General features: G+C 42.5%; 1 protein-coding gene across 1 annotated transcript in view; it reads right to left on the bottom strand.

The window, feature by feature from the left end:
* Positions 1 to 13,799, bottom strand: part of UNC79 (unc-79 homolog, NALCN channel complex subunit) — a 770,017-nt gene that overhangs the window by 34,842 nt on the left and 721,376 nt on the right. The window contains exon 51 of the mRNA XM_069208227.1: positions 2,906 to 2,947. Coding sequence (XP_069064328.1) covers positions 2,906 to 2,947 — 42 coding nt within the window. The remainder of the gene's footprint in view (positions 1 to 2,905; positions 2,948 to 13,799) is intronic.

Here is a 13,799-nt window from a genome sequence, read left to right as displayed (position 1 = left end):
TTGCTACCCTGACATTTGCTAGAGAATAGCTCAGCTATCAGCTAGGACCCTTCAAGAAGTTGTCAGTCTACACATCCAGGGAATATCCATGCCTGTAAAGTGGACTAAGCTGAACTGCCAAGTGGTGGTAATGATAGAGGGCAGGAGATAACTCCTTAGTCACAAGGCATGGTAGAGAATTGTTGTGCTGCAAGGTAATGAATCCAACCAGATACTACAAAGAAATTGTAACAAATGTATGAGTGTAGAGTGTGGGCACATTCCGAACATATTAGGTGTGTACAAACATCACTTAGCAATAGAAATCTATTTCTCCATTTGTAAATTGTTGCCTGGATTTCTTTCACTTTAGATCTATCCTGGCAGAAGACAAATAGTTTGTTGTCTGCTGTGCTGGATGATTGCTCCCTAGCTTCCATTTCCAGAGGAACAAAGAAAAAGAGCTGTGCCTAGCTCTTTAACTCTGTGTCACTGCCCTGCAGAGCCCACGTGAAAGAATTGGGGTACTGAGGTTCCCATGATGGTCCACATGTATATCTGAGTCAATCCTGATAATGGCAGCTTTCTTCTTACAAGTGGAACTTGTCTTCAGATGCATCGGGTCCAAGAGTATTTTGAAGGTGCAGAACCACCTGACTATTTCAAAGGATGAAGTTAAATTGTGTGCTGGGAGGACTGTGTGAGACCTTCAAATTTGTGATAGACCTTATGGCTGTTTTCAAGGGGACTGGAACCCTTGAATCCACAACTAAGTTCCAACAAGAAGAAACCTTTATGTGCATCTAACCTGAAAAACGTAGTAGCAATTATGACTACTACTTGAACATAACTCTACATAGACAAAAGGGAGCAAAAACAAGAGATGAAGCATGGAGAGCCCAAATAACGGACTTCATCTACCTGACCAGCCTCTGTAAACACCCTTCAGCTAAGGGTGCAAAGTGAAGATTCTTGGTGTATTTCAACCTTTTAGTTAACCCTTTAGATGTAGTACTCCAGGATTAATGTTTTGAAACAACAACTGTATCTGCTTGTTTTAGTTAATCATGTAAAGAATTGACAGTTATTCCTAAGTTTAGTGTTTTTTATGTTATTTTTTCTTTTTTTTTTTGCTAAACATGATCTTGAACTTTCCGCGTTTTTTAAAACTGTGCTGCTGTTTACTTAGTGTGGTACACACATCTCACATATTTACTCTCTGGAAGGCAACGTTTTCGACACGAGCAAGGCACATTATATAGGCTGCCAACACAGATTACATTACTACAGTAAATTGTATTTGGAACAAAACTTGCATTTGCATTAAATTTAAGAGAATAACGTGCATCATTATCTTTGGTAACTGTGCAAAATAAAAATTTGTAGACACCAACCGAGGGAGAAACGATTTTGCACCAATATGAAACATATAAGTACACTCTAGTTAATACGTGTTTGTCAGAAATACAGACATAACACTGAGAAAGAAATACAGAAATATGTCAATAATCATAGAGTTGTGAGGGCCAAGTGTTTTCTCTCTCTCCCATGCACATAAAAAACACCAGGTGGTGAAATAACCAGTGATGCAAACCTAAATGAACAAAATACAATGTAAATGTCGCACTCATCATAAACAGAATGCGGATAATCAAGTTAATTTCTAGCCCAGTGTAGATAGATATGTTTTACACTGAGCAAGCAGCTTTCGGAAAGAAGTGCGATTTGGGATCATCTACGTACTAAGAAAAACCATGAAAACAAAATGAAGAGATTAGTGATGATCAAGCTTCTTGATTTTAACCATTGCATATGTGCAAAACAATGCCCAACTTGGAGACTCAGTAATTACTTAGAGTTTTGAACAGCTCACCAAAGTAAATTGGCAGTGCTCCTGCAGCACCAAACGTGTATTCCACTCTATTTAGTACAATTGGGAAATGCTGGGACTCCATTGGCGGAGCCTCACCTAGCTCTGGTGGAAACCCTTGACCAGGCAGCCTGTCTGCTGCTGCTGGGCCACGAGGTCGTACTGATAGTGACGGATCTTTTGTCCTTTATAGGGCAAGGAAACCACCACCCTATTTCCCTGCCTGGCTTCTTCCTGGGATGAGAAAGCAAACACTGGCCCCCAAGGCGCAAGGAGAAAACTCCTCTCATCTGGGCCATTGCTTTTTTCATTTTCATGTTTTCAGCTCCTGCTCTGGGAGTTTATTTTTTAAAAGCCAACATACATCGCTGAGCAGGAGAAAGAAATGTGGAGCCCCCTGAACAAAGTTCAATGCCTTCAGTAGAACCCCCATATTGGTGTCTCAGCTGAGGACTTAAATCACAAACTGGTTGGGAGAGATCTTCTGATTTGGAGGGCAATTATTTTCCAGAGGGGGAGAGGACAAAGGCTCCGGCTCACCTGGCAGGCTCGAAGGCCACCCAACAAAGTCTCAAAGACCCCCTCAATCTCCCTTTCCTCTACCCTTTGAAATCAAGCTAATCTTATCAATCTTTTAAATGTCACCACTGTTTCAATCAGACCCAGAATTTATAGACTACCACACAAGATAAACTTACTGTGTATAGGTCTGATTAAAATATTAGGGGCACAAAAATTAAAAAGATCATATAATTTATCTGTTCCTGTGTGCACTCTAAGGCACAACTTAAAGTTACCGGTAAAGACGCAAAAAAAAAAGAAACAATATCAGAGATTAGCTAAACATATCATATGATGTAATCAGACTGGTAAATTATGATGCTCTATGATTGGCTACATGTGGTTCACCTTGACTGGCTAATCATCTCAATTTGTTTTAATAAAATAAAATGCAAATGAAAACAGAATCTATTCTACACCTCGTTTTAAAATATTTCAGTGCATGCATATTGATACAAAGTATTAAATGGGCATAGAGGGTAAAACAAAATCTACCTTGAGGTTTGATTGAATCATCGGGAGCCACATTGGAATAAGCTGCAAAGAGATAGGAAAACTATTGTTAGCACACAGTGCACTGCATTTATTATTCTAATTGAGCACTGAAGCAAGACTTTCTTCCTGTCTACATCAGCAGTTATTTATATATTCAAACACACACCAGTTTCCCAGTATACCACAGCACGTATAATTGAATTAAAAGTCCATATCTTAAGTCATGTATTTATTAAATTACGTATTTGCATGGTCTAACCAAATGATAGTGTGCCCTTGGCATAAAACAGTGGGATTATAAAATACACAGAGGGGGAGAGAGGGAGAGTATAAAATACACAGAGGGGGAGAGAGGGAGAGGGAGAGGGAGAGAGAGAGAGAGAGAGAGAGAGAGAGAGAGAGGGAGAGAGGGAGAGAGGGAGAGAGAGAGAGAGAGAGAGAGAGAGGGAGGGAGAGGGAGAGGGAGAGGGAGAGGGAGGGAGAGAGAGAGAGAGAGAGAGAGAGAGAGAGAGAGAGAGAGAGAGAGAGAGAGAGATATATATATATATATATATAGATATGTGGCGACCTCTGGAATAAACAGTAACAAATTAGATGTTTGTCCCATTATGCATATTCCATCAGCCATGCTCGGTTTACCCTGACCTCAAAAAGGTTGTTTCAATGCCCATTTTCAGAAGGTGGATGTCAGTATTCAAGGTCGGCTTCAGGGTGGCACGAAAAGTGCAGCCACAACTGGCACTGACTTTGGTGGGGGGGGGGCGCTGTGTTTAAAAAAACTATTGGTTTAAAAGTGCGTCCAGCAGTTTTCAGGCAACAATACAAATCTCAAGATAACACTGGTGATGAATGCTCCTAATGATGAGAGATCCAATTTTGTCTAGTGGCAGTTTTGACTCATCATGAAGTAGCGCGTGGGGTAAATGTGCCTGCTATAAAGAATGTGTCCCTTGCATAGCACAGAACATTAGTATTAGTGACCTATGAGTAGCACTATAAAAAATGAAATCTATGTCTGACGAGGGGCTATGGAGAGATAAGGGGGACTGTTTGAGGGTGTAAGTGAGGGAATTCATGGAGAAGGGGGTCATGAGGGGTGCCAAAAAAGACTGTCCCAACGGGCGCAACCAGCGCTGAAGCCAGCCCTGTCAGTTAATTGTGTATATTCCGTCCTCTCATATATATCCTGAATGGGTAGGCATGTGTAACCTACGAGGTTCACTCTCACTGTCAACCTTTTCAAGCCATGAATATTGAGCAGAGGTAATAATATGCTATATTTTGAACATTTCCCCAGCACTAAATCCACCCTGCAGCAACCAAGAGTTGAAGAGCTGGAGCCCTTCGGATCAAAAATAGAAGACAGAGGTTGTTTTGGAAGTTTTACACAGTACAAACGTGGCCCAGGGTCCTGGAGTGTTTTACATGAGCACCAGGTTATATTACACAATGTCAGATTCATTTTATAGGCATGTGAAGTTTTAGTGATTTGATCAGAATCACAGGATCTTGAGCCACCACGAGGCCTCAAACGTGGATTCCCCATTCCAAGGCCGGCAGCTGTGGCCATTGGGCCAGTAGGCCACAGCTTCTCTCCAAAACTGGAGGAACATGTAGGTTTTGAATGATCAGGTAGTAGCCTGGTCTTCTTAGGTATTTGAAACGTTATGCATCCAAATGATACCCAAAGTAAAGAATTGCTGGTACACTACAATAAAAATAGGAAGAATTGTCTTAGTTCCAGTGAAAATCAGATCATAACATAAGAAAGAGAGGTATTAGTCTAGAAGTCTGCTGATTAAATATAATCTTGTGATGTTAGAATTGGATTCACGCCAGTGAGGGGACAGATTCACTTCCCATCTTTTTGGCATTTTGTGGGAGCTACTATTCATAAAGATCACATCAATCCTTGGGTTATGAGATAGAGACCAATAAGATAACTTGCTTTTGTAAAAGCATAGGTATTATGATGGACTGACGTCATGATGTCGAACTGTTCGATCTTGACTTTTTTAAATCGGTAAAAATATTCATGTACATGGGTTCTGTGGGGTGGCTAAAGAACAGATGGAATTACCTCACCACGATAAAAGGGTGTTTATTAAACGCCTTCACGCCTGAAGGTTACAGGTGGAGTAACTCAGGGCTATGATTCTTAAGAGTAGGTGTAGGGAGAACATGTCTAAAGGTGACACACTCAGAAAACTCGGGGAATGTTGGTCTGTCCTCCAGATCAGAAAACATTGGTGAATTTTTATTTTTGACCGAAAAAACCTACAAACCAAGGAATCCTTTATGCCATTGTTGCTTCACATATCCAATTTCAGTCACATATTCCATTTCATTGCCAAGCAAGGCAGAATCTCACCCCGACCCACAATGGACAGAGATTCAATTACACCTGTTCACTAGCAGAATAAAGTTAAACGTCAATTGAAATATGACTGTGCAAAGAGTTTATTGAACGAGGGTGGCCCAGTCTTCAGAAGCACAATACTTGCCAAGTTGCCATCTTTTCCCGATGACTCTTATAACTTGCATGTGCAGCCTTTATTGAAAGAATGCAAGCCTAGAAATCAAGATGCCTTGAGGCTAATAAAAAAACAAAGCTACAAGTTTGCCCTCACGTTGTATGGTCAGCCAGGTCTAGAATACTTTGACTACCTCTTCCAAGATCAGGGATAACTGAAGAAGTATATCTGAATGGCACACTGGAATTAGGTATTATAAGATGATGCCCCTCGTCTAATCAAGTATTAAGTGAGAGTTCTTACAGTGGCAAAGATAATACTGTCAATAATCTTGTCTGACCTTAAGTGGCGATGGCCCTGCCTTATTTATGGAAAACCCACTCTATCACTGATTTGTCCTGTTCAGCTCTGGTATGTGTAGAACTAATGGTATGATGGAACAGCTGAACAAGCTGTGGACATTAGTCCTAAAATATATATTTGAGGCTTCTTATTCATGACTGATTGTGCAAAATTGTGAATTGAATGTGCATATGCTTCTAAAATAAAAAATAAACAAAAAGAAAATCAGAAAGGTCAAAATGTTATCAAATGGAATAAAATAATGTGAAGTACTTCACCCAGGGAGAAACAAGCAAAATATAAATTAACAGTTAATAGCAAATTGTTGGATTGAAGGAAGGTAATCTTATTAGGTATATAAGATAACGTGAGCGCTAACAACCATGCAGAATACCTTTAAAGAATACATCTCATCAACACTAGATTTGGGTATCTGGAAAGACCAATAACCCTGGAAAGGTTTCTAGTAGTATCCAAGAGCCATCAGACAGGTTTCTAGAGAAAATAATGATTAGGTCTGATGGGTGTAGGAGCATCTAATGCAGAGAAACAGACATGCTGAGAATGCGCAGACAAGGTTTGCCCTTAGCTTCATAAGAACATTTTAGCCTTTACCTTCATAAGAAATATCAGCATTGGGCCTGATTATTAAAAAACATCAGAAATAACACTGCCGTAGTTATTATTATATAACTTGCTGTGATTTCTAAAAATCCCCAGGCGCACATCAAGGAAAGCTAGCATGTTTGTGGTACCTCTTAGGAAGGGTGCACATCTCACAGAGGCCAAGCTTTACAAGCACATTGAAACTGAGCAGCAATTCTAAATCAAGCTACAAACCCTGGGCCCTCATTATGAGAAGGCTCCTAATTCTGATAGGGCCGTTAACAGCACTTACCAGCCCCATCAGAATTGTGGGATTTGCTGGCACACCAGGGATATCGTAACTTTCACTCAAAGATCTTCAGGTGAAAGTCCACCAAAAGAAGAAGAATTACTGGGGGAACTGAACTTGGAATTACGGATTTCCCAGTAAAACCTAATTTCCTAGTGAATCAACAGGGTCAAATACAGGGTTTTCCCACCGACGGAGTTACCAGTACCATCGGTTTTGGTAAATTTGGCATGCGGAAATTCCAGTCTATGTACTGAAGACATAAGTCTATGAGGAAAAAAAAGGTGCAGAGCAAAATGGGTGGTTTTTTATAACATACTTTACTCCTGTTTTGTGTGAAAATCCAAGATAATATAGATTGTGAAGTTCTGATTCATTATTTTGGTGGTCGAGGGTACTTTTGTGGTGCTACTTTATGACACTCGTGAAGTGATTTCGTTATCTATAATCTAAAACAATCAGTTGTGTATATATATATATATATATATATATATATATATATATATATATATATATATGTATATTTGTACTATCTCTCCGATACCCCGGGCTTTTAAAATTAGTGCAAACGCTGTGTAAATCTGTCACAGCCCTGCATCGGAAGTTGGGGTCGTCTTTCTGAGCACCTAAGAACTGTCTAACTGGCAGTTCTGACATTACGAGAGATTATGAAACAGGAGTACCATTACATTCAAGTACTTCTATTTACAAGAGAGAACATTGGAAAAGGAGGGGAAGTAAGAGGCATCTTGCCTGTAAGTTTTGAAAAAGAACTGGGGGCCATTTCTCATTGCATAACATTCTTAATAATAACTGTATTTCAATGCTATTCGTAAAATATAATGTTAAATGCACCAAGTTTACAGCATTTCTGAACACATTTTTCAACGGGAAAAGAACAGAAGGGAAAAGTAGAGTGAGAATAAGGGAGGCTTCACAAGAAGTGAGAGTAAGGGATGCTCTCAAGAGCTTGATAGGTAGTTGGGGCTTTATGAAAAAGATAAATAACGGAAGATGCAGCAAGAGAGAGAAAACGGAAAACGAGAGTGACTAAAAGTGATGGTGAGATACATTAAGAGAAAGGGAGACATCGGATGCTCGAAGGTATAGACACCGCTGGCAACCTGCAGGTAAAAAGTAAACATTCTGTGACTGTCACATGGTATTAAGAAAGGAGCGGCAGAGAACGTTAATCACAATGTTTCAGCACAATACCAAAAGCAAACTAATGTAATCACACCAACAAATTCTTGGGAGGATCCACTAACATCATCAAATCAGAGCTGAAATGTGATTTAATAAGTCTTGTAATTGCTCTCTCTCGAACAGACTAGCCAGTGGATCATCTGAACCTGTCAATACTGATTATGGTTGTTTATAGCCTTAAGAAGTATAATTGGTAAATTGCAGACCCTCATGCCACTCAGCGATATATTGTTTTTATTACATTTTGTGCACCACAGATCCGTTGAGTATGGTGCAGGATCATGTTCATGAAAATGACCTCAAATGTGCTTTGGAATACTAGACTAGAACAAGTAACTGGAACCCACCTTCAGTGACACACTTACAAAGCCTACCAATTCTGTACACTGAAGAACAGATCATAGTAATGTATTGCCATTTCATGACTCGTACAATGGGGAATGTGGCCATTTTTAGTAAACATCAATCAGAGCTGAGACCCAATCGCAGCCCTAAGAATAAGTTACATACCTTCAGTTGTGCTTATTCTAGTGGATACAGTATCTACCTCTGGATTCCTCACCTTCATATCCCCAGTGCACGAGCATAACACAGAAACATTTCTTCTCAGCTCTCCCACGTCGACGAGGATGTCAAAATGCCATGGCTCTGCATGTGACTCTGTATGTCGTCATCGGAGCCATAACAATCCCTTATCAGCATGCTGATGTCAGTTCCACCTACTTTTTTTGTGCCTTTCAGGCGAACTTGTGAAACCCACACCACAAATGCAACAACATGTTTCAATCTGCAGATATGCACAAAAGTACATGGTATGCACTGCTCTTCCTTTCATCTTGCCAATATAGCCAACAAACAGCTGATTATCCTGCCGGAGATCACGAGTTCTGTCCACACAAAAGCTGATAGCCCTTTTAGGGTCCTAATGATAATGCCTTTCCTCCTCTTTGGATGAATGTGGAGAAGGATATAAAGTACAAAAGGAGATAGAGTGGCCCAAGTGAAAAGGAACAACCACCTTTGACAGGAAAGCAGCCCTGATTCTCAGTACCAACTTATCTGCATAAAAAGTTGTGAAGGGAGGGCTAATTCTCAATGTCTGCAATGCACTAACACTTCTGGCCAACATTATGGCGACCAGAAAAATAATTTTGAAATTAAGTAGTCTCAAAGTACAACTGTGTAAGGGTTCAAACAGAGTAAACATAAGGTAAGTTAGTTCTAAATTAAGCTCCCACTGAGGCATGATAAACGGAGTGAGGGGGTATTTGTTAATAAGTCCCTTAATAAACATTAATACTATAGATGACTTAGAGAAGGTTGATCGGATAAACAAAGGAAAGCCGAAAAGCCAGACAAATAGCCAACTGTTGCAACTGCACAACCTTCTTGCGCCAGGGAAAACGCAAATCACAAAATGTCAGATAAATGGGCTTTTAGAGGGTCAATCAAATATTCTTCACACCACGTTACAAACCTAGCCCACCTGCCAGAATAAACAGACTTGATGGAGTGCCTTCTGGCTGATAAAATAACATCCACCACATCAGGGGGAAGAGAAAAAGATCTTAGGTTGCCCCATTCAATCTCCAAGCATGTAGGCGCAAGCTCTGGAGGTTGGGGTGTAGAACATGCCCCTGAGACTGTGAGAGGATGTCTGCCCTGTGAGGGAGATGAAGCGGAAGGCACAGTGAAAGGTGTAGAAAATCTGTGTACTACACCCTTCAAGGCCAGTACAGGGCTATTAATATGACTTGGGCCCAGTCTTGGTAAATCTTCCTTCGAACTTGCAGAATCAAGGGTATGGGGGAAACGTGTAAAACAGCTGGGAGCCCCAGTTCAGTTTAAACACGTCCTCCAGTGCTCTCTGCATCAGATACTGGAGGCTGGTGTATGATGGGCAGTGCATGTTCTCTCAAGTGATGCAAATCTGATGTTCTTGAGCGCAGGACAAGAGTCGTAGAGCTTCTCTGCAGACAAGATACATCCCTACTCCTACCTTTTTTTATGTACCACATTGTGGTAGTATTGTCTGTTACGACCTGCACCGCTTGACCAGAAATGGAAGGGAGGAAGACCTTGAGAGCCAGACATATCGGCCGCAATTCAAATAGATATGAAACAGTCTTTCTTCTGGAGACCAAACTTCTTTGATCTCCAGATCCTCCAGATGAGCTTCCCATCCTAGAGTGGAGGCATACATTATCACTGTGGCCACTGATAGCAGAGGGTGAAACAGCTTCACTTGATCCAGATTGCCAAAGACACCACACCATTGAAGATCTGCTGCAGCATCTCTGGAGATCCTGACCGACTTTTTGAGATTCCCATTGAGTTAAAACCGCTGCTTGCGAAGACACCACTGGAGGGCCACCTAATGCCAGCAGGCATGGGTGACCAACAATGCAGAAAGCCATCAGACCTAGCAGGCACAAGACCTTTAGAACTGAAATTATTGGTCAATTCTGAAACATCAGAATCATAGACTGAATGTCCAGGATCCTCTGAGGAGGAGCGTAGGCATGATTCACTGTAGTGTCCAGAACTGCCCTTTGCTGAGAGGGCTCTAGGTGAGATGTGGGCATGTTAATGGAAAAGCCCAGGTTGAACAACTGTGCTGTAAACTGCAAGTAGTGCAACACCAACTCTGAAGTCTTGGCTCTGATTAACCAATCATCTGGGTAAGGGAATAGTGACATTCCCCACCTTCTGAGATGCGCTGCAAGCACAGCCATCACCTTCATGAAGATTTGAGGCGCGGATGTAAGACCAAAAAAAGACCACAAACTGATAATGTTGAGACCCCACTGTGATACAGAGATACTTCCTATGCAATTGCAGAATGGGGATGTGAAAAAACACATCCTGCAAATCGATCAAGAACATCCAGTCTTTCTTCTCCAGTGAAAGAAGTACCTGTGCAAGAGTCAGCATCTTTAACTTTTCCCGCTTGAGTAACCAGTTCAAAATACTGAGGTTGAGGATCACCTGGAAACAACCATCCTTTTTGGGAATCAGGAAGCACTGTGAGTAGCATCCTTGACCCTGTTCCTGCACTGGAACCAACTCTACTGCACCCTTATGAAGTAGGATTTGAACCTCCTGTTGAAGGAGCAGAAGATGCTCTTCTGAAGAAAAAACATGTTGGGGAGATAAGGGTAGGGCATACTCATTTTCTACTATACTCAAAACCCACAGGTCTGATGCTATAGACCTCCACTGTGCTAGAAAATGGGACAACCTCCCTCCCACTGGCAAAGCACGCAACAAGTTGGCAAAATTGGGGCTGCTTTCCTGTTACATTGGTCGGGGAGGAAGATGAAGATGAAGTGGAGGAGGAAGGCTGATAGGCAAGGAAGATGAAGAGGAGAAGGAAGGCTGATAGGCAGCTCCCTATATTCTGGCCTTGCCACGCCCTCAATAAGATTAACAGAGCAGATTGGAGGGTTGCGGCCGATGCTCCTGGAACCACTGCCTGCCATAAAAGGAGTAGTTCCAGCCAAACCTCCAGAACCTACGAAATGATCTATAGTCTCTAGGTTGTGATTTTAGGTCCAAAGACTTCCCAATCCTTGAATTCCTCCAAGGCAAACTCAGCTTATGCACCAAATGGCCTTGCGCCATCGAAGTGCAGATCCATCAGAGTGGCCTGCACATCAGGTGAGAATCCAGACACTCTCAGCCACGCGCGCCTTCTTGTAGCACTTGAGATCCTCATCACTCTAGCCACAGAATCAGCTGTGTCCAGGCCTGACTGAATGACTTGTCTTGCTGCTGCCTGGCTATCATTTAACAGTTCTGCAATGTGTCTTTGCACATCAGCCGGCAGCTTTGGTATCACTGTTCATGCAAACTCCATCAAGGCATGAATATAGAGGCCCACGAGACAAGAAGCGTTGGTTGAATTTAGAGTCATACTCCCTGAAGAAAATACTTTCTTTGCAGACTGCTCCATTTTCTTAGATACCCTGTCAGCTGGGGAAGTTGGAAAGGATCCTGGAGTCAACTTTGATGAACAGGAAGCCTGTATTACCAAGCCTTCATGTGAAGGATAAGCACTTAAAAACAACAGATCCCTCAGAGCAGTCTGGGACCTTCCAGCTATGGGCTGAAACACTGCAGGGGCAGACCAAAACCTCTGCCAAACATTCAACACAGGCTCAGATAAAGCCTTATTAAAAGGTACCAATGGTTCAGATACAGAGGAGCAGAATGTAGCACCTCAATTACCAAATTAGGCTTAAGTTCAGTTGAAGGAAGAGGCAACTCCAACATTTCTGCCACCTTTCTTATCACTGCATGATATGTCGTGACCTCAGGAGGAGCATGCCTTTCGGTGACATCAACTCCCATTCTGGAGTAGTGTCCAAGCCACTTGCGACATTCAGGCCAGCAAACTCCAGATCAAGCAACACTATTTCCCCTTCCTCCAAATCAGGATCTTGTTGTTCATAAAAATACTGCTCCTCCTCCAGAACCTGCTGAGTTTCTGAATGAGATCTGTGCATCGACTTCCGCCCCGGTTCCACAGAAGTCTGCACCAGTGCTGGTGATGTCATTAACGGTACCTGAGACTCCAACACCTGCGCAGTAGAACCAACTGGAACTGCAGTTGAACGATGCAGCACCGACACAGGGCCATCTGATGCCAGAGAGGGTGCAACCGGCATCAATGACTCCTGCCGAGTATCAACTGTTAAAGGAGTCACCTTTCTAGATGTCAGAGGAGACCAGGGTACCTGGGCCATTGCATAAATGGTAGGAACAGCACCTGCTGATACTGCACCAGAAAACCTCCCAGCGAATACGACATCTGACTCATAGGGCCACCGGGCGAACCAGATGCAGTCAATGCGCTATTGAAAATGCAATACATTGAATTTAAAAAGCTGGAAGGGTCAGTTCAGGAGCAGGGAAAGCTGGATACTCTGGCTCCTGTTGAGGAGGCGGAGGAATATTAGAAGGAGGAACCGAATCTCTGGATCAGAGCACCCAGGAGAAGTCGGAGGCACCGCAGGACTCAAAGGTGATGCCGGACAGGCTACTGGAGGTGAAGTCCGGGACCTCTCCTTCTACCTCTAACATGGAGACACTGACGTCACTGACCCATCTCCTGGAGATTGGCGCCAGGAACCATGACACTGCTTCTTCTTATGCTTCCTCTTAGATGACCTTGAGGAATGACGAGACGGTGACTCTGAATGAGGTTGAGACTTTCCACAACCCCTCTTTTCCTTTCTCACCTTTGCCATGAAGAGCTTCGCCTCTCTTTCCTTCAAGGCCATGGGATTCATTTTCTGGCTTCAGGAGCAGACGTTGACCTCGTGGTCCAAGCTAAGACACCAAAGGCAGACATCTAACCCTCACACTCTCTGCAGGGCTTAAAGCCAGACTTCCTAGCTGGAGACATTGTTTCCTGGGACAGGGTAGCGACCCCAATAAAATGTCGCCAACAGATACCTCTATAGAGAGAATAAGAGAAAAATGTTATGCGTCGAAGACATAGAAAACAGAAAACTGTCACCATCACACCGACGAGGGCGCCCTGAGGGTCCAATGACATAATACAGAGTCACGTGTGGAGCCATGGCATTATGATGTTATCGTCGACGAGGGAGAGCTGAGAAGAAACATTTACGTACAATGCTGGTGCTTGGGGTATATTCAAAAGATGAAAAATCTACAGGTAGATATATCCATCGGAAAAAACATTATAATGCCAACACATACTACGCTGATAATACCAGCGCCATATTCAAATCAAGGGATCCTAACAAACAAGTCTAAGCCACACAGAAAGATGTTTGAAAAAGAGGGGATTCTCACACAAGTGCAGAGAAATGTGCAGCTGCAAAACCCATACAGGGGTTGGGGGGCCTACAAAGCATGTTTGCCTAGTAAGTTAGTAAATGGCCACAAACATGTGTTTCACAATTTCGGACATGGCCCATTATCATTCTGAGAATAGTGAAAAAGT

This window comes from Pleurodeles waltl, chromosome 9 (genome assembly GCF_031143425.1).
Source record: "Pleurodeles waltl isolate 20211129_DDA chromosome 9, aPleWal1.hap1.20221129, whole genome shotgun sequence".
NCBI lineage: Eukaryota > Metazoa > Chordata > Amphibia > Caudata > Salamandridae > Pleurodeles > Pleurodeles waltl.
Note: the sequence above shows the minus strand (reverse complement) of the source record. Positions and strands in the feature narration are given on the sequence as shown.